Below are 25,162 nucleotides of genomic sequence, written 5' to 3'. Positions count from 1 at the left end.
CTAGTACGGCATTCCCCCTAGTCGGCCTATCCACATACTGTGACAGGAATCTGTCCTGGACACACTTAACAAACTCTGCCCCATCTAAACCCTTGGAACTAATCAGGTGCCAATCAATATTAGGGAAATTAAAGTCACCCATGATAACAACCCTGTTATTTTTGCACCTTTCCAAAATCTGCCTCCCAATCTGCTTCTCTGTATCTCTGCTGCTACCAGGGGGCCTACAGAATACTCCTAATAGAGTAACCCCTCCCTTCCTGTTCCTGACTTCCACCCATACTGACTCAAAAGAGGATCCTGCTACATTACCCACCCTTTTTGTAGCTGTCATAGTATCCTTGACCAGTAATGCCACCCCTCCTCCCCTTTTTCCGCTCTGTCTATCCCTTTTAAAGCACTGAAATCCAGTAATACTGAGAATCCATTCCTGCCCTGGTGCCAGCCAAGTCTCTGTAATGGCCACGACATCAAATATCTTTATCTACAGAGAAATGGGAAAAAAATTCTTCAATTCGTCAATACTTCCTCAATGTGTGCCAGACATGACCTGATACAATTTAAGGAGGTTCACGGGGCTCATATGTCCAAGGATAAGTCAGCTCGTTTTTATTGCCACATAAATCCTGTCTGTGATAGATGTAAATCTGAGGTAGCTTCCTTGAGACATATGTTCTGGTCTTGTCTTCTTCTAGAAAAATATTGGAAAGATATTTTTGATATTATTTCAGTAGTTCTGTGTATTGATTTACAACCTCATCCTATTACTCCAATTTTTGGACTACCAGTGATAGACTCTAGTCGGTTATCCTTGTCAGCTTGTCGTCTAATTGCATTTGTTACATTAATAGCCAGAAGATCCATTTTATTTAAATGGAAAGACTCTGATCCCTCCCACTACATTTCAATGGTTTTCCCAAACGATAGCATGCCTAAACTTGGAAAAAATTAGGAGTGGTGCTATGGATCCTTCGGTTAAATTTGAAGAAACTTGGAGGCCATTTATTGAATATTTTCATATGATGTAAGTTGACCCTTTGTGAATCCTTTGTAGTAATTTTTTTGTTCATGTATAGAGGAGCGGAGTTAACGACAAATAATAATTTTAGCCAATGTAATATGACAGCGCAAGTTTTTTTTTGTTTTTCTTTAGGGTTTTTTTTCTCTTTATAAAATATCTTTTTCATGGTCAGTTACTTGAGATTGGAAGGCTAAACTATATTTGTTACTTGGAATCTGTGCTTGTTCATGTTAACTTATTATTGTAATCCCAATCTCTATGTATAATTACTATTACTGTTATGTTTAATTTTGAAACTTAATAAAAAGATTGAAAAAGAAAGAAAGAAAGAAGGGAAATAGGGATTATTCTGGAAACTACAGAGCATTGAGTCTCACATCACTGATAGGGAATCTATTGGAGAAGATTCTTAGGGATAGGATTTATAAGCAATTGGGAAATAACTTCCTGTGCTTCCAATTGGGAATTCAAATTGATGTGTCCAGGGCTGGTTGTGTCTTACTAAGTTGATTTGAGCTTTTTTTTTGAGAAGGTGATGAGAATGATTGATAAAGGTAGTGTTATGGATGGTATTTGCATGGCTTTAATGAGGTATTCGACAAGGTCCCTCGTGGGAGTCTTATCCAGATGATTAAAATGCACGGGATGGTCATGGTCAATGGGACTTATTCTGGCTGGAGGTCTGTGAGGAGTGGTTTCTGAGACCTCTGCTGTTTGTGATATACATGTATAAATGACCTGGATGAAAACGTGGATGGATGGGTTAATAAGTTTGTAGATGATAGTACAATTGCAGTTACTGCGGCTAGCGTAGATGACAGCCAAAAGATAGAGCAGGATATACATCCTGTACCCAATAAAGTGGCGACTGTGTGTATGTTCATGGCCCTTCGCTGCTGCAGCCCAGCCACTCCAAGTTTTGACATGTTGTGCGTTCAAAGATACTTTTCTGCATACCACTATTGTAATGCATGGTTATTCGAGTTACTGTTGCCTTTCTGTCAGCTTGAACCAGTCTGCCATTCTCTGTTGACTTCTCTCATTAACAAGGCGCTGTTGTCCTCAGAACTGGCACACACAGGATTTTTTTTTTGTTTTTCGCACTATTCTCTGTAAACTCCAAAGACTGTTGTGTGTAAAAATCCTAGATCAGCAGTTTCTGAGATACTCAAACCACCCTGTCTGGCACCAACAATCATTCCACAGTCAAAGTGACTTAGATCACATTTCTTCCCCATTCTGATGTTTGGTCTGAACAACAAATGAACTTTTTAACTATGTCTGCATGCTTTTATGCACAAAGTTGCTGCAACGTGAGAAACTGATAAGAAATTTGCATTAACGAGTAGGTGTACAGGTGTACCTAGTAAATTAGCCACTGCGTGTAGATCAGTTGTAGATACGGGCAAAGAAATGGCAGATGCAGTTTAACCTAGCTAAATGTGGATTATTGCACTTTGGGAGATCAAATATAAAGTGACAGCACACTGTTAACAGCAAGACCCTTAATAATATTTATGTACAGAGGAATCTTGAAGTCCAAAGTCCATAGCTTCTTGAAAGTGGCTGTAGAGGTCAAAAGGTGATAAGGCAACCATATAGTATATTTGCTTTTATTAGTTGAGGAACTGAGTTCAAGAGTCGGGAAGTTACATTGCGGCTTTAGAAAACTCTGGTTAGGCCACATCTGGAGTATTGCATTGAGTTCTGGTCGCCCCATTATAGGAAGAATATCGAGGCTTTGTAGAGGGTGCAGAAGAGATCTACCAGGATGCTGACTGGATTAAAGGGCATGTGCTATAAGGAGAAGTTGGACAAACTTGGGTTGCTTTCTATGTAGTGGCTGAGAGGAGATCTTATACAGGCCTATGAGATTTTAAGAGGCATAGACAGGGTAGACAGCCAGTATCTTTTTCCCTGGGTCAAAGTGTCTAATATTAGAGTGCATGCAATTAACATGAGAGGGGGGGGGGGGTTCAAGGTTTTTTTTAGACACAGTGGTGGTTGCTGCCTGGCATGCACTGCCAAGGGTAGGGGTGAAGGCAAATATAACAGGTGTTCAGGAGACACTTAGGGACATGACTGTGCAGGAAATGGACATTGTAGGCAGAAAGGGTTACTTTAGCTAGGTATTTAATTACTAATTTCATTAATTTCCCACAGTATCGTGGGTTGCCAGGCTACCCCATGCTGTACTGTTCTATGTTAATTGTTTGGTAAGGAAAATTGAAGCTTCCCTGATTAAATTACCAGTCCAATGCAGCAGAAGCCACTATCTATATTTCTACGACGATTGTTGATTCTTGGCAGTATTATGTATCAGTTTATGCACAAAGGCTGGCTGGCGGTGTAGTGGCATCAGCACCGGACTTCGGAGCAAAGACTCCCGAGTTCCAATCCAGCCAGCGCCCTTGCACGCTTTCCATCCATGCTGGGTTGAGCGTCGAGCTAGCAACTCGGTCTTGCAAAAATAAGAAAGCCTGCTAAAAAATCGCTGTCATGATGGCGTCCCAGTGACCCCACCTGGAGTTAAGGGCTTTCTTCTTCTTATGCGCAAAGATAAAAACACTGGGGATAATCAGTCATTCAAAACTTACACACAAAACCAACAAACTAAATTAAATTAATACAAAAGATTCTGCAGATGCTGGAAATACAAAGCAACACACACAAAATGCTGGGGGAACTCAGCAGATCAAGCAGCATTGATGGAATGAATTAACAATCAATATTTTGGGCCAAAACTCAGGACTGGAAAAGAAAGGGGAAGATGCCAGAATAAAAAGGTGGGGGGAGGGGAAGGAGTACAAGCAAGAAAATGATAGGTGCAGGATTTTTCCACTGAAATTGAGTGAGACTAGAACTAGAGGTCACAGGTTAAGGGTGAAAGATGAAATATTTAAGGGTGGTGTGAGTGCGGATTGAGCTGGCACCAGAAGCGAGTAGATGCATTTTTGATTGCAATATTTAAGAGAAGTTTGGATAGGTATATGGATGGGAAGGGTATGGAGGGTTATGATCCAGGTGCGGGTCAATGGGACTAAATAGAGTAACAGTTCAGCATGGATTAAGTGGCCTGTTTCTGTGCTGTGGTGCTCTATGACTATGACATCGAGAAACTATTTCTTCTAGTGAGGAATCGCGAAGGTATGTGGTATAATCATAAAATTAGAGCTGGTCCATTCAAAGAACACATCAGGAAATATTATTACTTTTGCAAAGGACCAAAATCTGGAGCAAATTCTCTTGAAACCTATTCAAGATACATTGAAAGCAAATGCCAAAACTGAGACTGATATTTTTCAGTCATGAACAGGCCGAACTTTGGATAAGATAGAGGCAGGTCCTAGTACAGACATCCCAAATCAAACTGAACAGTTCAGTGAATAGTTCCATTGAGTGACCAGTCTAAAGATATCACTTCCAATTCCAGTTAATGTTAGAGGAAAGTAAATTGTCCATTTATACCATCTAAACATGTGACTGATATTCTGGTATGATTTTCCATGGAGCCTGTTTTGGGAGTTTAAACTGTATTGAAGTGTGGCAAGCCACTCTTTCTCTGATCATATCACAGTACTGTGATATGATCAGAGGAAGAATGGAACTGGAAGTGATCCCTATAGACTGGCCACTCAATGGTGCTGGGTCTTAGCCAGAAAGCCAAATGATCAACAATTAAATCCCTAACCCTGTGATTTTCACCCTGATTTTTTACCAGAAAGAAGTTTAGTGTTTTTGACTGGCATCAAAATTCTCTCACCTTGCAGACACAATCTAGCAAACTTTGTCATGTAATTCACTTGCCTTGAATACTTACTACTTTCCAATGCTTATCATTAAATTCCATCAGCCAGTCTGTTGACAGGTTGTATACCATTAAATAACTTGCTGAAATCTCTTGAATCTCTCTAGTGCCAGTTGAGATATTGAAGTGGCAATACTAGCAAATCTGCAATTTCTTAAGCCATACTGTTTCCAGAGAATGCATGAAGATTTGTTTATTATGATTGAGAGAGATTAAAGAGGGGGGAAAATTCAAACAGAAGTTTGTTCATTTGCCAGGGGCTGATGACCTAGGTATTTGAAGTTCATGATGAACAGCACGATAATCTAATTTTAAATGAACCATTTGAAATATACCTACAATCTACAAACGTATTAACTTCTCTATGAAAAGATCTGCAGAGTCCAAGTTCAAGTTCATCATTCAACCATACATGAATAAAGCCAAATGAAACCGCATTCTCCTGGGACCAGGGTGCAAAATGATCTGGAAAAGGGGACAGAGTGCAGTATCCAAGTTTGCTGATGATACTAAATAGAGTGGAAAAGCAAATTGTGCAGAAGATACAGAGAGTCTGCAGAGAGATATAGATGGGTTAAGTGAGTAGGCAATGGTCTGGCAGATAGAGTACAATATTGGTAAATACGAGATCATCCACTTTGGAAGGAAAAATGAAAGGGCACATTATTATTTAAATGGTAAAAAACTGCAGCATGCTGCTGTGCAGAAGGATTTGTGAGTGCTTGTGCACGAATCACAAAAGGTTGGTTTGCAGGTGTAGCAGGCTATCAAGAAGGCAAATGGAATGCTGGCCTTCATTGCTGAAGGAATTGGATTTAAGAGCAGGGAGGTTATGCTGCAGCCGTACAGGGTATTGGTGAGTCCACATCTGGAGTACTGCGTGCGGTTCTGGTCTCCTTACTTGAGGAAGGATATACTGGCTTTGGAAGTGGTGCAGAGGAGGTTCACCAGGTTGATTCCTGAGATGAGGGGGTTAGACTATGAGGAGAGACTGAGTCGCCTGGGACTGCACTCACTGGAATTCAGAAGAATCAGAGGAGATCTTATAGAAACATATAAAATTATGAAAGGGATAGATAAGATAGAGGCAGGATAGTTGTATCCACTGGTAGGTGAGACTAGAACTAAGGGACATAGCTTCAAGATTTGGGGGAGTAGATTTAGGATGGAGATGAGGAGGAACTGCTTTTCTCAGAGAACGGTGAACCTGTGGAATTCTTTGCCCAATGGAGCACTGGAGACAACCACAGTAAATATATTTAAGAAAAGGTTGGATAGATTTTTGCACAGAAGGGGAATAGGCAGGTAGCTGGAGATAAGTCCATGGACATGATCTTATTGAATGGCAGAGCAGGCTCAATGGGCCAGATGGCCTACTCCTGCTCCTATTTCTTATCTTCTACATCACCAACAGTCATACACATCACAAGGCACATAGAGCATTTATGCAGTGGCAAGTAACCATAGTCACACACACAAAAAATTCTTTTCAAAAAAACTTTCTCTGCTAATACAAGCAACTAAGTAAGGGAAATTTGGTTAGTGTTCAGTTTATATGTGAATTAGCCAGGTTATTAACAATAATAAAATACCATTTGCAGTTTCTTTTCATTCTTTGGTAATTAAAGTTATGCCTTATTTTACTTCTGATTTGATGATCTTGCCCACCCTCCCCCACCACACCTTGATGTTGATAACCACAAATGTTCCCTCCATTTGGGCCAGGAAATTAAAGCTATTCAGTCACCAGGCTATTTTTTTAATAAAAATGCAAGGCCTTAAAAAAATCAGTCCTACCTAATTTTTCATAAGTTTTTTGACTTTTAGCAGGTGATAATGGTGTTGGATTCTGGTAAAGCCACCAGAGTTGACCATTTGCGGCAGAATCAGAGGTAGATGGAGAGATGGATGAAGTTGATGCTTTTTCATCAGACAGGTATTCTCTTCTCTGGTTTGAGCCTGTTTCCTGATAACAGAATTCAATATTATTATTATTGTTTCCTCAACCCATTAACCCAAAAGCTATTGACTGATAGTACAAGAACACACCAAGGTGCCAGATATTATAAATATAACATGCGCCCCCAACAAATTGGTCTGTGGCAGATTTGTCACTTCGTGGGCAGTTGATCTCCCTTCATGAGTGGCTTTGACCCCTGATGACAAGCTATTTATCGAAGGTGTGCCTTTTTAAATTGTTTTTTTTAAACAATAAGGCAATGGAAAGATGAGAGGTACATCCAATGTAGCTTCTATATATTGCAGGGAAAAGTCCTGTTTAATATGATAGCTTATTGATTCTCTCCTTTAAGTAGTGCCTATTATTAATTGCTTAATCATAAACTGAAGCTATAGTCCTACAAACCCCATTTCCAGAAAAGTTGGGATATTTTCCAAAATACAATAAAAACAAAAACCTGTGATATGTTAATTCACGTGAACCTTTATTTAACTGACAAAAGTACAAAGAAAAGATTTTCAATAGTTTTACTGACCAACTTAATTGTATTTTGTAAATATACACAAATGTAGAATTTGATGGCTGCAACACACTCAACAAAAGTTGGGACAGAGTTAAAATAAGATTGAAAAGTGCACAAAATATTCAAGTAACACTGGTTTGGAAGACTCCACATTAAGCAGGCTAATTGGTAGCAGGTGAGGTATCATGACTGGGTATAAAAGTAGCGTCCATCAAAGGCTCAGTCTTTGCAAGCAAGGATGGGTCATGGCTGACCCCTTTGTGCCAAAATTCGTGAGAGAATTGTTAGTCAGTTCAAAAGGAACATTTCTCAACGCAAGATTACAGAGAATTTAGGTCTTTCAATATCTACAGTACATAATATTGTGAAAAGATTCAGAGAATTCAGAGACATCTCAGTGCGTAAAGGGCAAGGTCAGAAACCACTGTTGATCGTGCATGATCTTCGAGCCCTCAGGCAGCACTGCCTAAGAAACCGTCATGCTACTGTGACAATTATAGCCACCTGGGCTTAGGAGTACTTTGGAAAACCATTGTCACTCAACACAGTCCGTCGTTGCATCCAGAAATGCAACTTGAAACTGTATTACGCAAGGAGGAAGCCATACATCAACTCTATGCAGAAACGCCAGCGAGTTCTCTGGGCTCGAGCTCATCTCAGATGGACCGAAAAGACTGTGGAACCGTGTGCTATGGTCAGATGAGTCCAGATTTCAGCTAGTTTTCGGAAAAAATGGGCGTCCAGTTCTCCATGCCAAAGATGAAAACGACCATCCAGATTGTTATCAGTGAAAGGTGCAAAAGCCAGCATCTGTGATGGTATGGGGGTGCATCAGTGCCCACGGCATGGGTGAGTTGCATGTATGTGAAGGTACCATTGACTCTGAGGTGTATATTAGGATTTTAGAGAGACACATGTTGCCATCAAGGCGACGTCTCTTCCCGGGACATCCATGCTTATTTCAGCAGGACAATGCCAGACCACATTCTGCACGGGCTACAACAGCGTGGCTTTGTAGACACAGAGTGCATGTGCTTGACTGGCCTGCTGCCAATGCAGATCTATCTCCTATTGAAAATGTATGGCGCATCATGAAGAGGAGAATCAGACAACGGAGACCACGGACTTGTTGAGCAGCTGAAGTCTTATATCAAGCAAGAATGGACAAAATTTCCAATTGCAAACCTACTACAATTAGTATCCTCAGTTCCAAAACGATTAAAAAAGTGTTATTAAAAGGAAAGGTGATGTAACACAATGATAAACATGCCTCTGTCCCAACTTTTGTTGCGTGTGTTGCAGCCATCAAATTTGAAATTTGTGTATATTTACAAAATACAATTAAATTGGTCAGTAGAATTATTGAAAGTCTTTTCTTTGTACTTTTGTCAGTTAAATAAAGGTTCACGTGAATTAACATATCACAGATTTTTGTTTTTATTGCATTTTGGAAAATATCCCAACTTTTCTGGAAATGGAGTTTGTACATGCTGTCTCTGAACTGAGACTTGTTACTATAAGAGTAATTATTGACTATGATCATGTGTTGGATTGTGGCCCTCAAGTTCAAAGTAAATATAGCATGGTCACACACCCTTCTGGCCCAATAAGCCCGCATCACCCAGTCACATCTATGTGACCAATTAACCCACTAACCTACGTGTCTTTGGAATGTGGGAGGAAACTGGAGCACTCAGTGGAAACCCACAAGGTCACAGGGAGAATGTACAAACTCCTCACAGACAACAGCAGAACTGAACCTGGGTCATTAACATAATAGCGTTACACTAACTGCTACACTACCACACCACCTTGAGATTCACTTTCTTGCAGGCATTTACTGGAAGAATAAAATACAATAGAATTTTATGAAAAACTATACAGAACCAGACAAAGATTACTAAGCAACCAGTGTGTAGAAGACAAACTGTGCAAATAAAAATAATACTGTGAACTTGAGTAAAAAGTTACCAAGTAGTGTGGTTGTAAAGCATAATTAGCTAGCACTAATTTCATTCTTCCCTATACCTGTAATCCATTTCTACATGCATTCTGGATTTAAAATAGTGACATTTAAGTAGAACCGCCTAGAGGTAATAAAAATAAAATTGTGATACCAGCTTGTAAAAGATTCATTTGTTTTTTTTAAATTTTATTTTTATTTGGATAAGGAATTCACAATTATCATGTACTTTTTTCACACATATAACCTTTTCCATTTTTTTATATGTATAAAACTACAATTATTTATACATTCTTAAGTACACATTGAGATGATATAAAAGGAAAATAAACATTTAAATAGATAATTATGTACTGTGGTAAATCTAACCTATTAGGCTAAGTAATGAAATTAGTTGTTAAGAAAAATGGTAATAATAGTTTCCATACAACCCTTCTGGACCATTTCCACTGGTCCAAAATGTTGCATACAAGCCTATATACCAACCATTGTAGGTGTTTATATCCCAATTTGTTCGTGCTTGTTCCTGCCCGCAGACATAATTATCCAATCCCTATGTACTTATTTACTTAATTTTTTCATTTTTTTTTATCCCTTTCCCAAATCTTTCCCTTTACTTGTGTTAATTCTCTATTTTCCAAAAAAAAACAACAAACATTTAGACTAGGGGTGCTTACATTAGCAATATTACTGTGTTGATGAGAAGAGCAATATAAATCATTAGGAGAGTCATCTAAAGTCTGCTCGCATTGGGGTTATATATTCAATCCATTTATTCCAGATTTGATAATATGTTTCTTTTTGAGTTCTCAGGGAGTAAGTCAACTTTTCCATTTTAAATATTTCCAAGATAATTTCGTACCAATCTTCTAATGTAGGTGGTATTGGATTTAGCCATTTTCTAGTGATTGATTTCTTACTTGCCGCTAAGAGGGCCTGCAGCAACTTTATATCTTCCTTCTGTTCAAGGAGCAATACATGCCCCAAATAGAGCGTCTCAAAGTTCAGAGGTATCTGGGACCCAAGTACCTTAACTAATGTTCTATGAATACCTTCCCAAAATAGACTTAATTTAGGGCAATCCCAGAAAATATGAAAATGATTTGCCTCCTTGGAGCCGCACCTTCTCCAACACATCACATTTGTATCTTTATATTTTTCCTGATATGGGGTCTTGAAGTATCTTATAATGTTTTTCCAACAATGTTCTCTCCAAGTCAAAGAATTAGTCGAGGACCATTGAAAGCTGCAGATTTTCCCCCAAGCCTCCTCTGAAAGTACCAACCCCGCTTCTTTCTCCCACTTCTCTTTAATATACAGTGTATTTACATTTTTAGCATGGGAGAGTGCATTATATAGGCGAGAAACTGATTTACTAGGTATTGAACTGCAAGCCGAATTCAGAATGAAAAATTCTAATTCTACTGTTGATAGGTCTGTATATCTACAACTCTGGATAACATAGTTTCGTATTTGAAGGTACCTAAAAAAGTCATTATGTTCTAGGCCATGTTTGTCCTGCAGGATTTGGAAACTTTGTAATACTCTTTTATCTATAAATGAGAGGTAGGTTGTAAGACCTTTCTTTATCCATAGCTCAAATCTTTTTTCTCCTCTGTTGGGAAGGAATTCGGTATCATATGCACACCATCTAAAGAGTTTTAGCATGTTATTAATTCCACATGAATTAACCACCTTCTGCCATACTTTTAATGTAAGATTTATCCAAGCATTATTAAATTTTTCCAACTGGGCCATCAATCCTTTGTCAGCTATTGAGGCCTGAAGAGGAAAACTGTCAACTAATCCAAATTCTATTTCCTTCCATCTAGCCTTATATTCCCTATTACACCAATATAACAGAGGGGTTATCTGTGAGGCATAAAAATAATTTCTCAGGCAAGGAAGAACCATACCTCCTCTTTCCTTCCCTAACTGTAAGGTGTTATATCGAATTCTAGATTTCCTTCCTTGCCAAATGAAGCGGGAAATCCATTTGTCCCATTCCCTGAATTGATTATCATCCACCTCCACTGGTAAAGTACGGAAAAGATATAATAACCGAGGAAGAATATTCATTTTTATAGTATTTATCCTTGAATTTAAACTTAAAAAGGGGATAAGATTCCATCTATGCATATCTGCTTTTATCTCTGAGATTAATGGCCCATAATTTACCTGTGACAGTGTTGAAAGATCCTTCAGCAGGGTTATTCCTAAATATTTTAATGATTTAGCTTCCCACTTAAGATCGTATGTATCCTGCAATTTTTTGGATGGTGTATAATTTAGGGACATAACCTGCGTTTTCTTTACATTTATTTTATAACCTGATATTTTCCCAAAGTCATCCAACAGTGTAAACAATCCTATAAATGATTTTTCTGGTTCACTCAGATAGACCAAAACATCATCTGCGAATAACGCCACTTTCTGTTCAATCCCTGCCACCTTGATACCTTTTACGATTTCGCTCTGTCTTATTAGTTGGGCAAGTGGTTCAATATATAGTGCAAAAAGGAGAGGAGAAATTGGGCATCCCTGTCTAGTGCCTCTCTCTAAAATGAAGGAGTCAGAGAGGTCCCCATTTATCTTAATTCGGGCTGTAGGGCTGTCATATAGAGTCTGAATTACTTTAATAAACCTTTCTTGAAAGCCGAATCTTCCTAACACTCTGTATAGGAATGCCCAACTAACCGAATCGAAAGCTTTCTCAGCGAAGATTCATTTGTTTACTGCTGAGTTGTACAACGGAATGAGTGAGTTGGAGAGGAGTTGATGCAGAAGAGTTTCAATGCCCACCCACCTAACCCAGGTGTGAGGTTGGTTTGTTCCAAACACTGAGCCAGTTTGGTGAGATCGAGAACGGCTTTGGGTGGAGTAGCCCAGGTGCATCAGGGTGCTGGGCCCTACCCAGTGCTTGGATAATTTAAACACCTCCCAGACAGTCTGGAACCCTGATTGTCAGGTATGGAGATGAGGGTTGGGCTGATTTTGCTCACTCTCCCACAAATGTTTATTCATTTCTCTGCAGTGCTGAGGCTGTGGGGCAACTCCAGCAGCAGATATAGGACTCAGTCTGGTTTGGGATGCTGTTGGCTTGCTTCTATTGTTTGCGTGATATGTGTTTTTTCACTCTCTCTCTGTGCAGTGGTTTTTGGTTTTGGTTTTTGGATTATTTAGGCCTCTTGCTTTGTGGCTGCCTGTAAGCAGACAAATTTCAGGGTGTATAATTTATACATTCTTTGATAATAAATATGCTTTGAAGTTGAATTGAATTTTATCAGTTTATCATATTTTTAAAAATGACAAAAGGTCAAAAATGGCTGAAATCTGAAAATGGAAAATGATGGCCTTGCACGAGCAGTTCTTATCATTAGTGTGGCCATATTAGAAATATTGATCAAAATGATGTTCATGACTGCACTGTAAACACTGAAGAGAGGATACACAAGGCTAGCCAACATTGGAAAGAGTAAGTCAACTGCATCAAAATTAAGGCAGTCACTTTGTCAGAGGTTAGGTTCTTATGCATATATTTGCTTGATTGGAAATGTTTCTAATCAATTTTGTAATGTGTCAAAATTATATGTTCCTTTATCACAGTTTAACAGGTAGGTTATACAGTATATTAGCTCTGCAGCAGTGATCTGGAAGCTTTCATGTCATAGTACTAGTGTGATGTAATGTTCAATCTAATGAAACTTAATCATATATGTTTACATAGTATACAGTATTTCTTGGTAGGGTACTACTTGCCAGTACAATGTCAACTTTCAAGGCAGGTACTAATATTGAGTGGAGAGGGTCTTTTACACAGCCGCTGATAGGCAGTGACAGCTGTTAGGCAATGTGCCATACCGTTGAAAACTATCCTCAGTACTGTCCAACAGGAAATTAAATTCATATTTTTTGTTTACCAGACATAAACCATGATGTGCTATGATATTTGTCAATTAAGAATATTGATCAGCAAAACAAATATCAACCTAAATTACCAAAACACGTATTCTTAATGGCTGAATTGCTCCACCCGGAAGACAAAGAGGAAATATAATTCCTTAATAATAATCCACTTCCTCCACATGCTGTTACTGGAACATGCAGTTTCAGCATAGATTTCACATGAAGGCAAAAGACAGGAAATTATAGGCCCGTTAGCCTGACTTTAGTGGTTGGGAAGATGCTGGAGTCCATTATTAAGTATGAGGTTTCAGGGGTACTTGGATGCACATGATAAAATAGGCTAAAGTTAGTTTTGTTTCCTTGAGGAGAAATCTTTCCTGACAAATCTGTTGGAATTCTTTTGAGGAAATAACAAGCAGGATAGACAAAGGAGAGCCAGTGGATGTTGATTACTTGAATTTTCAGAAAGCCTTAGACAAGGTGCCACACATGAGGCTGTTAAACCAAATAAGAGCACATGATATTACAGGAACAATACCAGCATGGATAGATAAACTTTGATAAACTTATATAGATGTGTCACAGAGAGAGTATATTGACTGGTTGCATCATAGCCTGGTATGGAAACACTAATCCCCTTAAATGGAAAAACCTACAAAAGGTGATGGATACAGCCCAGTGCATTAATGGTAAAGCCTTCCCCACTATTGAGCGCATGGGGCGCTGTTGCAGGAAAGCAGCATCTATCATCAAGGACTCCCACTATCTAGGCCATGGTCTCTCTTGCTTCTCCCATCATGAAGGAGGTACAGGAGCCTCAACATCCTGGAACCATCAGCTATCAGATTCTTGAACCAGATGGGATAACTTCACTCAACTTCACTTGCCCATCATCACTGAACTGTTTCAAAAACCTATAGACTCGTTTTGAAGAACTCTTTACCTCATGTTCTCAATGTTTATTACTTATTTATTTTTTATTATTATTTCCTTTCTTTTTGTATTTTCATGGCTTGTTGTCTTTTCAATTTTAATTATTTGTCCATACTGCTGGGTGCAGTCTTTCATTGATTCTATCGAGTTTCCAGTATTTACTGTGAATGCCTGCAAGAAAATGAATCTCAGGGTTATATATGGTGACGTATATGTACTTCAATAATAAATTTACTTTGACTTTAGATAGAGTGAATGTTGTGAGGGGAACTAAAGTTTCCTATAGTGGGGGAGTCTAGGACCAGAGGGCACAGCCTCAGAGCAGAGATGAGATGAAATTTCTTTAGCCAGATGGTGGTGAATCTGTGGAATTCATTGCCACAGACAGCTGTGGAGGCCGGTTCACTGGGTATGTTTAAAGCAGAGGTTGCAGGTTCTTGATTAGTAAGGATGTCAAAGGTGACAGGGAGATGGCAGGAGAATGGGGTTGAGAAGGAGAATAAATCAGCCATGATGGAGTGTGGTGCAGACTTGATGGTCTAATTGTCCTAATTCTCCTCCTATTTCTTTCTTATGGTCTAATGTTAATAGAATTTCATAAGTTTTACTGTCCTGTTGCATTTCATCACAGTAAGATGCATTCTACACATGACCTATGTATGCAGGGCATCGAGAGATGAGTAGGAAATATGAACTATTCAGCATCATCCATATCCCGATAATAAACTATAAACAAAGGTGTTTTTCTGCCAGTATCACCAACATAAATCTGAATGATCTTGCTGTTTGTGTTTCTTCGTTATACAATTAACGGTTGTTAGGTTTTGGGCTCTGGAGAGTATAATGCTGCAGAAAACTAACTTCCAGTGTTCCACTTCGTTACTTAATACTACAACTATATAAACTTTTTGATGTTGCTCTGAAATTTATTCTACCCAGCCAATAATTGTTTTCTCATTTAATGCCATAACTCAGCTAAACTTGACATTATCCAGGCAAGCTTCTTTCCTCCAAAAATTCACCCTAAAGGGAGTCTGTCAGCTTGTTGCTGAATTACGGTGGTGCGTCAGATTTATAAACTAAAGGATTGATTCCTTAGAGTTAAACTTAGAAAATAGGTATTGAATACCTGGCTGATCAACTAAGAAATTACAACAGCTAAGCATAATTAAATTGTTGACTGATATCAACACTGCTGCAACTTAAAAATCAGATCAGGGCAGAACCCTTTTCAATGCCTATAGTCAGGAGATTACTGTTAAATACAATTCCTTTGCTGTTACCCCAACTGATATATTAACTCTACACAAACATGGGATAACACATAGGATTTTTATAGTCTGTGGCATAGCTCAAACAATTAAATGCTGAGAACTGCATTTATCAAATACTGTACATCATTAAACAACTCTAAAAGAGGTAAAAGAGGTGGAGAGGTGGCATTGCTAATCAGGGATGGTATCACAGCTGCAGAAAGAGAGGATGTCATGGAGGGATCGTCTACTGAGTCTGTGTGGGTAGAAGTCAGAAACAGGGAGGCAGCAATCACTCTATTGGGAGTATTCTATAGACATCCAATAGCAGCACAGACACTCAAGAGCAGATCTGGGAGGCAAATTTTGGAAAGGTGCAAAAATAACAGGGCTATTGTCATGAGTGACTTTAGCTTCCCTAATATTGATTGGCACCTCTTCAGTGCAAAAGGTTTCGATGGGGCAGATTTGTTAGGTATGTCGAGGAAGGATTCCAGACACAATATATGGATAGGCTGACTGGAGGAGAGACAATATTGGATCTGGTACTAGGCAAAGAACTTATTCACTTAACAGATCTCTTGATGGATGAGCATTTGAGAGACAGTGACCACAATTCATGATCTTTCCCATAGGACAGGATATACCACAAGTTACTACAGGAAGCGAGGGAAGAGATTGCTGAACCTTTGGTGATGATCCTTGTGTCCTCACTGGCCACAGGACTAGTACCAGAAGATTGGAGTTCAGCAATTGTTATCCCTTTGTTCATGAAAGGTAATAGGGATAATCCTGAGAATTATAGACCAGTGAGTTCTATTGAAGTTGCAAGGCATCAAACTGCAAGACTCTACAGAGGACAGTAAAAACTGCCGAGTGAATCACTGGGATCTCCCTCCACTCTGTTTGTGATATTTACCCGAAGTATCGTTCCTTACCACCCATCCCACAATCTCTTTGACTCACTATCGTCAGGAAGGAGGTACAGGAGCATCAGGACTAGGACTGCCAAAATGGATAACTACTTTTTCCCCTCAGGCTCTGAGACTAATGAATACCCTGCCACTACTGAGGTCTCAGAACTGGGACAGCGAGTTGTTTACTGGTTACCTGTGTGTGCACTACATGCACTTTGGATTATATTTTATTAACTTATTTGTGGTAATACTTCATTTTACGGTATGCGCCATGTAGAAGCTATGCATCTATTTTCTGTCTATATTGTATTTTGTGTTGCGTGTGTATTATGGGTAATCTGTCACATGGGTTGGAGAGTGGTGGAAGCAAACTAGAATAATTACGTGCAACACACACAAAATGCTGGAGGGACTCAGCAGGCCAAGCAGCATCTAAGGAAAACAAGTACAGACGACATTTAGTATAGTTATGTATTCATGCTTCATGTTAGTTTCATTGAGAGACAGTGAACTGGGTGGGTGATTTTTTTCTCGATGCTTATTTCACTTATTTAGTTGTATCACTAATTATAGTTTTAAAAGTTAAAAAAAAATCGCTACAAGTTTGTTCATTCTTGCTGGCTTTGTAATAAAAGGACTGAACATACTTCTTTCAACGTGGAGCTCATTTATTTGTAAGCGTGTCATACAGTGTCAACTCCTGTACTCAGATCCTCAGTGGTTTTGGTCTGTTTTCAAGTAACTGCTACATGTTAACACAAAATACTCTGCAGATGTATGCTACATGTTGTTTGTGATATGTGTTTTGTGGGTGCACTGTGGTCTGGAGGAACGGCGTTACATTTGGTTGTCAGATGACACAGGATGCAGAGCTAGGCAGAGAAGTGACAGAAGGAGTTCAATCTGAGTTAAATGTGAAGTGATGCACTTTGGGAGGTCTACAGACAATAGGTGCAGGAATAGGCCATTCGGCCCTTCGAGCCAGCACCACCATTCACTGTGATCATGGCTGATCATCCACAATCAGTATCCAGTTCCTGCCTTATCCCCATAACCTTTGATTCTGCTATCTTTAAGAGCTCTATCCATCTCTTTCTTGAAAGCATCTAGAGACTTGGCCTCCACTGCCTTCTGGGGCACAGCATTCCACATATCCACCACTCTCTGGGTGAAAAAGTTTTTCCTCAACTCCGTTCTAAATGGCTTACCCCTTATTCTTAAACTGTGGCCTCTGGTTCTGAACTCACCCATCAGCGGGAACATGCTTCCTGCCTCCAGTGTGTCCAATCCCTTAATAATCTTATATGTTTCAATCAGATCCCCTCTCATCCTTCTAAATTCCAGAGTATACAGCCCAGTCGCTCCAATCGTTCAAGATATGACAGTCCCGCCATCCTGGGAATTAACCTTGTGAACCTACACTGCACTCCCTCAATAGCAAGAATGTCCTTCCTCAAATTTGGAGACCAAAACTGCACACAATACTCCAAGTGTGGTCTCAGCAGGGCCCTGTACAGCTGCAGAAGGACCTCTTTGCTCCTATACTCAATTCCCCTTGTTATGAAGGCCAGCATGCCATTAAGCTTTCTTCACTGCCTGCTGTACCTGATATTTGCTTTCAGTGATTGATGTACAAGAACACCTAGATCTCGTTGTACTTCCCCTTTTCCTAATAATCTGCCTTCCTGTTCTTACCACCAAAGTGGATAACCTCACATTTATCCACATTAAACTGCATCTGCCATGCATCCACCCACTCACCCAGCCTGTCCAAGTCACTCTGCATTCTCATAACATCCTCCTCACATTTCACACTGCCACCCAGCTTTGTGTCATCTGCAAATTTGCTAATGTTACTTTTAATCCCTTCATCTAAATCATTAATGTATATTGTAAACAGCTGCGGTCCCAGCACTGAACCCTGCGATTCCGAAAAGGACCCGTTAATCGCTACTCTTTGTTTCCTGTCAGCCAGCAAATTTTCACTCCATGTCAGTACTCTGCCCCCAATGCCATGTGCCCTAATTTTGCCCACTAATCTCCTATGTGGGACTTTATCAAAGGCTTTCTGAAAGTCCAGGTACACTACATCCACTGGCTCTCCCTTGTCCATTTTCATAGTTACATCCTCAAAGAATTCCAGAAGATTAGTCAAGCATGATTTTCCCTTCGTAAATCCATGCTGACTCGGACCTAGCCTGTTACTGCTATCCAAAAATGTCATAATTTCATCTTTTATAATTGACTCCAGCATCTTTCTCACCACTGACGTCAGGCTAACCGGTCTATAATTTCCTGTTTTCTCTCTCCCTCCTTTCTTGAAAAGTGGGACAACATTAGCCACCCTCCAATCCACAGGAACTGATCCTGAATCTATAGAACATTGGAAAATGATTACCAATGCGTCCACCATTTCTAAAGCCACCTCCTTAAGTACCCTGGGATGCAGACCATCAGGTCCCAGGGACTTATCAGCCTTTAGACCCAACAGTCTATCCAACACCATTTCCTGCCTAATATAAATTTCCTTCAGTTCATCCATTACCCTAGCTCCTTTGGCCACTATTATATCTGGGAGATTGTTTGTGTCTTCCCTAGTGAAGACAGATCCAAAGTACCTGTTCAACTCGTCTGCCATTTCCTTGTTCCCCATAATAAATTCACCCATTTCTGTCTTCAAGGTCGACTCTGAAGACATACAGGAATCTTAGCAGCGTGGAGGAACAGAAGGATCTTAGGGACCCATCCATTGATCCCTCAAAGTTACTATGCACGTTGATTGCGTGGTTAAGTAGGCAAATGGTGTGCTGGCCTTCAAAAATGGGGCATCAAGTTCAAAGCCATGAGGTACTGTTGCAGCTCTATAACATTCTGTTTAGACCACACTTGGAAAATTGTGCTCATTTCTGCTCACCTCATTGTAGGAAGGATGTGGGAGCTTTAGTGAAGTGCCAGGGAGAATTACTAGGACACTGCCTGGATTAGAAAGCATGTCTTATGAGGAAAGGATGAGTGAGCTAGGGCTTTTCTCTTTGGAGCAAAGGAGGACGAGTACTAACTTGATAATGATGTATAAAATGATAAGAGGCTTTGAGAGAGTAGACAGCCAGCACCCTTTTCCCAGGGCAGAAATGGCTAATATGCGAAGGCATAATTTTAAGGTGATTGGAGTAAAGTATTGGGGGAAGGCCAGAGGTAGTATTTTTATAGACAGAGAGTGGTGGTAGAGGGAGATACACTGGGGATATTTGAAAGATCCCAGATAGGCACATGGATGAGAGAAAAATGGAGGGCTACAGGGGAGGGAGGGGTAAGACCGTTCTTGGAGTAGGTTAAAAGATTGGCCTAACATCATGGGTCGGATGGCCTGTACAGTGCTGTAGTATTCTATGTCCTAAAGTACTGGTGCCTGAAGTCATGGAGTTCTGTTGTGAATTATGTATAATATCTCTTTATGTTGATCAAAACTGCCAATGTTCTCAGACTAGTGTTTTTAAAATTAGACGAGAAGTCCATATAAAGATAAGAAATAATCCAATCTCGTGGTGTGATTGGAGCACTACAGTTGTTGTTGATGAAACTCAGCAGTAAAGCCAGTTATTCTACACCAACATAAAGGAAATTCTCTGATAAGTTGTTAGGGTAAATACAGAGGTGGGGATGTGGAAGTTGAGGAGGACTTGTGTGATAATCAGAGCTAGACCATTCAAATTAATGCCAACATATACTTCTAAAGAAGGAGATTTGAGCCACTTTCTGCAAAAATTCTGCTAGGGTTAGAATTAACAGAAGTTTTTAAGACTGAGACAAGTAATTATTTCAGAAGGGATGAATATTAAGGGTTGAGGAGCTAGAGCCAGAAGTTCATGATAAAAAAGATATCAGCCATGATCTAAATGAAGGGTGAATAGAGTTATGACTGGTTGCATCATCATCTGGTATGGAGGCACCAATGATCAGAAAAACCTGCAAGGAGGTGTAAACTCAGCCAGCTACATCATGGGCCCTAGCCTCCCAACCATTGAGGATATCTTCAAATGGCAAGGCAGCATTAATCATTAAGGGCCCTAACCACCCATACCACACACAGTAGCGTAGTGGTTAGCACAACCCTTTTACAGTACCAGCGACCTGGGTTCAATTCCCGCCGCTACCTGTAAGGAGTTTGTACATTCTCCCAGTGATGGCATGGGTTTCCTCCCACAGTCCAAAGACGTACCAGCTGGTAGGTTAATTGGTCATTGTAAGTTGTCCCGTGATTAGGCTCAGATTAATATTGGGGATTGCTGGGCAGCGTGGCTTGAAGAGCCAGAAGGGCTTATTCTGCACTGTATCTCAAAAAAAATGAGGAAGGAAGCACAGGAGCCTGAAGGTACACACAACATTTTAGGATAACCTTTTCATTCCTGGAACATTTTCATGAACCTTCTTTGAACCTCCTCCAGCATCAGATTTTTGAACAGAAAATGAATACTACTTCAAACAACAAGGATTCTGCAGATGCTGGAAATTCAAGCAACACACATAAAAGTTGCTGGTGAACGCAGCAGGCCAGGCAGTATCTCTAGGAAGAGGTGCAGTCGACGTTTCAGGCCGAGATCCTTCGCCGTATCCCTTTTGCCTATCACCTGTCCAGCTCTTGGCTCCATCCCTCCCCCTCCTGTCTTCTCCTATCATTTTAGATCTCCCCCTCCCCCTCCAACTTTCAAATCCCTTACTCACTCTTCCTTCAGTTAGTCCTGACGAAGGGTCTCGGCCTGAAACGTCGACTGCACCTCTTCCTAGAGATGCTGCCTGGCCTGCTGCGTTCACCAGCAACTTTTATGTATGAATACTACTTCACTGTTTTGTTTTCTTTTTTCACCAATTTAAAAAATTTGTTATTGTAATTTATAGTAAATGTATTATACCATACTCCTGCCGTAAAACAACAAATTTCATGACATACAGTATAATAAACCGGCTTCTGCTCAGAGTCAAATCTAGTTCAGTTCCTACATTCTTATGGTGTGGCTTATAGCGTGGCAGTTTCAAGTGCACAGTGGCTTAGAGAAAAGCATTTCTTCAATGGGGTGATCTCAATACGAAATACGGAGAAAGGCCCTGCAAGTGAAAAGCATTTAAAAAAATCAACATACCCTAAAATAAAACCTAGAAATTTCCAGGTTTCTGCAGCTTAGCACCATGCCAAGTACTTGATACACCATAAACTCTGATTTTTAAAAAAATATAACCAGGTAATTTCTACTCACAAATATTACACCACAAGGCATAGGAGCAAAATAAGGCCATTCAGCCCACTGAGTCTGCTCCACCATCTGATCATGGCTGATCCTTTTCCCTCTCAACCCCATTCTCCTGCGTTCTCCCTGTAACCTTTCATGCCCTGACTAATCAAGAATATATCAACCCCCACTTCAAATACACCCAGTGAACTGGCCTCCAAAGCTGCCTGTGGCAACATATTCCACAGATTTACCACCTCCTGGCTAAAGAAATTCCTCCTCATCTCCATTCTAAGTGGACATCCCTCTATTTTGAGGTTGTGCCCTCTGATCCTAGAATCCCCCACTATAAGAAACATCCTCTCCACATCCACTCCATCTAGGCCTTTCAAAATTTGATTGGTTTCGATGAGATTCCCTCCTCATTCTTCTAAATTCCAATGCGTACAGGCCCACAGTCATGTGATAACTCTTTCATTCCCAGAATATTTTCGTGAACCTCCTTTGAACCCTCTCCAATATCAACGCATCTTTTCTTAGATAAGAGGCCCAAAACTACTTACAATACAACAACACAGTGCGGTCTGACCAATGCCTTATCAAGCCGCAGCATTATGTCCTTGTTTTTATATTTTAGTCCTCTTGAAATGACTGCTAACTTTGCATTTGCCTTCCTCACCACTGACTCAACCTGCAAATTACTTAGGGAATCCTGCATAAGGACTCCCAACTCCCTCTGCAACTCAGATTTTTGAATTTTCTTCCCATTTAGAAAATGGTCTATGCTATTATTCCTTCAATCAAAGTGCATGATACTGTATTCCACCTGCCACTTCTTGCCCGTTCTCCTAATCTGTATAAGTACTTCTGCAGACTCCCTGCTTCTTCAACATTACCTGACCCTCCACCTATCTTTGTATCGTCCACAAACTTGGCCACAAAGCCATCGATTCCAACATCCAAATCATTAACGTACAATGTAAAACGAAGTGGTCCCAACACCAACCCTTGCGGACACCACTAGTCACTGGCAGATAATCAGAAAAGGTTCTCTTAATTCCCACTCTTTGCCTCCTGGCAATCAGCCAATCCTCTATCCATGCTAGTTTCTTTTCTATCACATCATGGGCTCTTATTTGCTAAGCAGCCTCATAGGTGGCACCGTGTCAACGGCCTTCTGAAAATCCAAGTACCCAACTTCCGTCAATTCTCCTTCGTCTATCCTGCTTGTTATTTCCTCAAAGAATTCCAACAGATCTGTCAGGCAAGATTTTTCCTTAAGGAAACCATGCTGACTTCGGTCTATTTTACCATATGCCTCCTAGTAACCTGAGACCTCATCCTTAACAATTGATTCTAACATCTTCCTAGCCACTAAGGATAGGCTAACTGGCCTATTAATTCCTTTTTTCTTCCTCCCCCCCTTCTTGACGAGTGGAGTGACATTTGCAATTTTTCAGTCCTCCAGAACCATGCCAGAATCTAGTTATTCTTGAACAATCATTACAGTTCCAGCAGACCTGCCCACAAGGATATTGGTATCCCTCAGGTTCAGGTGTAACCTGCCCCTTTTCTACAGGTCATACCTTCTCCAGAAGAGATCCCAATGATCCAGAAATCTGAAACTCTTCCCTTGCACCAGTTCCCTAGCCGCACATTCATCTGCCAAATCATCCTATTCTTACCCTCACTGGCACATGGCACAGGCAGCAATCCAGAGATAACTACTGTTGAGGTCCTGCTTTTCAGCTTTCTACCTAGCTCCCTAAATTCTCTCTTCAAGACCCTCCTCCCTTTTCCCACTTGTACATTGTTGCTAATATGTACCAAGAATTCTGGCTGCTCACCCTCCTTCTTTAGAATGCCTTGGACCCAACCCAAGACATCCCTAACCATGGCATCTGGGAGGCAACATACCATTCAGGTGTCTCTATCCTGTCCATAGAATCTCATGTCTACTTCTCCAACTATGAAACCCCCTATCAACACTGCAGTCCTCTTCTCACCCCTTCCTATCTGAGCCACAGTGCCAAACTCTGTGCCAGAGACCTGGTTGCTGCAGGAATATTGATAGTTTTCTGAATTGCATTGAAGAAAAGGCCAGGGGAGTGACTTGCTTGTAATTCTCTCAGAGTTCGTTCAGTTTTAACATTGAAGTTAAGAACTTACAACTCTTCTCCTTGTTGTGCTGATCATATTGTTGATTGCAGAGATGCAGATCTTCCAGTCCTTACCAACCTCAGTGAGATCATGGTGGGGGAACTGTTTGCTTAAGAACTCTGCAATGACAGAAATATCCATTCTAGGTTCACAAGCGGATTCAGAGTGAGGAAGCAAAAGTCAAAGCACAAAAACTCATTCTAACATGGGTCTAGAATAGTTTCTAAACCTTACAATGCCCAGTCTAAAATATACACGAGTCACTTTTTAAACTGATTCACGTTTTCTTGGAATAAAAGTTATTTTGCACAGAAATATGTGCTTCGACCCACCATGGTAACCGTCATAATTATTCCATTTGCCTGCATTGGTCAGTGTGTCTTTAATGCCTTGGTGATTTAAGTGCTTGTCTAAATGCTCCGTAAACGTTGTGAGAGCTTTCACCATTTTCTCAGGCAGAGCATTCCAGATCCCAACCTTTCCGTGTGTGGAGAGAAGAAAGGCCCCCTCAGATCCCCTCCACATCTCTGACCTCTCACTTTATATCCGTCCTCTTGTTTTAGAAACCCCCATCAAGAAAGAGGATTCACACTCTTTATTCTCTTTACTACTAATTGACAACTAAAGTTTAGTGATGAATCAATTTAAGTACTGAAGTAACTTTTACAGATAACTGCTAAACAATTTATTGAAAGCGGCCAATATGATTGTCCAGTGTTAGAAGCTGCTAAATAGTAGTCATAGTCATACTTTATTGATCCCGGGGGAAACTGGTTTTCGTTACAGTTGCACCATAAATAATTAATAGTAATAGAACTATAAATAGTCAAATAGTGATATGTAAATTATGCCAGTAAATTATGAAATAAGACTAGGAAAAGCCTATGGGCTCAGGGTGTCTGACCCTCCAAGGGAGGAGTTGTAAAGTCTGACGGCCACAGGCAGGAATGACTTCCTATGACGCTCTGTGCTGCATCTCGGTGGAATGAGTCTCCAGCTGAATGTACTCCTGTGCCCACCCAGTACATTATGTAGTGGATGGGAGACATTGACCAAGATGGCATGCAACTTAGACAGCAAAGTCGTTAATGAGTGCAAATCATGAAAGAATGTTGTTCTGAAGTCTATTTGTTTATCAGTCTGTTACCATTAAGTGGAATTTTACACAATACTATTTACATACATGATCTATGCTTGTATTTATAATGTATGTGTCCCCTCCCGCTTTACTTCTCATTCCATCTGCACTCTTTTTCTTTCCATGTTTGCATCTAGTTTATCTTTAACTGATCCCTGCCATTTGTCACAATGATTCTACCGGAATGATAATTTTGTGGATTGATGTTAACCATTAATACCTACTGTGACCATGTATTATAATTTTACTGCCATGAAGGCATATGAACACAAATTATAGGACAAACAACAGTACAGCAAAGGAACAGGTCCTTCAGCCCATGATGTTTGTGCCAAACACGATGCAAAATTAAAAT

The 25,162-nt window shown here is 40.2% G+C and overlaps 1 protein-coding gene across 2 annotated transcripts in view; it reads right to left on the bottom strand.

Moving 5' to 3' along the window:
• LOC134348133 (BEN domain-containing protein 2-like) overlaps window positions 1–25,162 on the bottom strand; it is a 165,425-nt gene that overhangs the window by 44,839 nt on the left and 95,424 nt on the right. For both annotated transcript variants that reach the window (XM_063051062.1, XM_063051063.1), the window contains 2 exons: window positions 23,679–23,788; window positions 6,627–6,795 (listed from right to left, as the gene is read on the bottom strand). In XM_063051062.1, the coding sequence (XP_062907132.1) occupies window positions 6,627–6,795; window positions 23,679–23,788 (279 nt within the window). The remainder of the gene's footprint in view (window positions 1–6,626; window positions 6,796–23,678; window positions 23,789–25,162) is intronic.

This window comes from Mobula hypostoma, chromosome 6, assembly GCF_963921235.1.
Source record: "Mobula hypostoma chromosome 6, sMobHyp1.1, whole genome shotgun sequence".
Taxonomy (NCBI): Eukaryota; Metazoa; Chordata; class Chondrichthyes; order Myliobatiformes; family Myliobatidae; genus Mobula; species Mobula hypostoma.
Note: the sequence above shows the minus strand (reverse complement) of the source record. Positions and strands in the feature narration are given on the sequence as shown.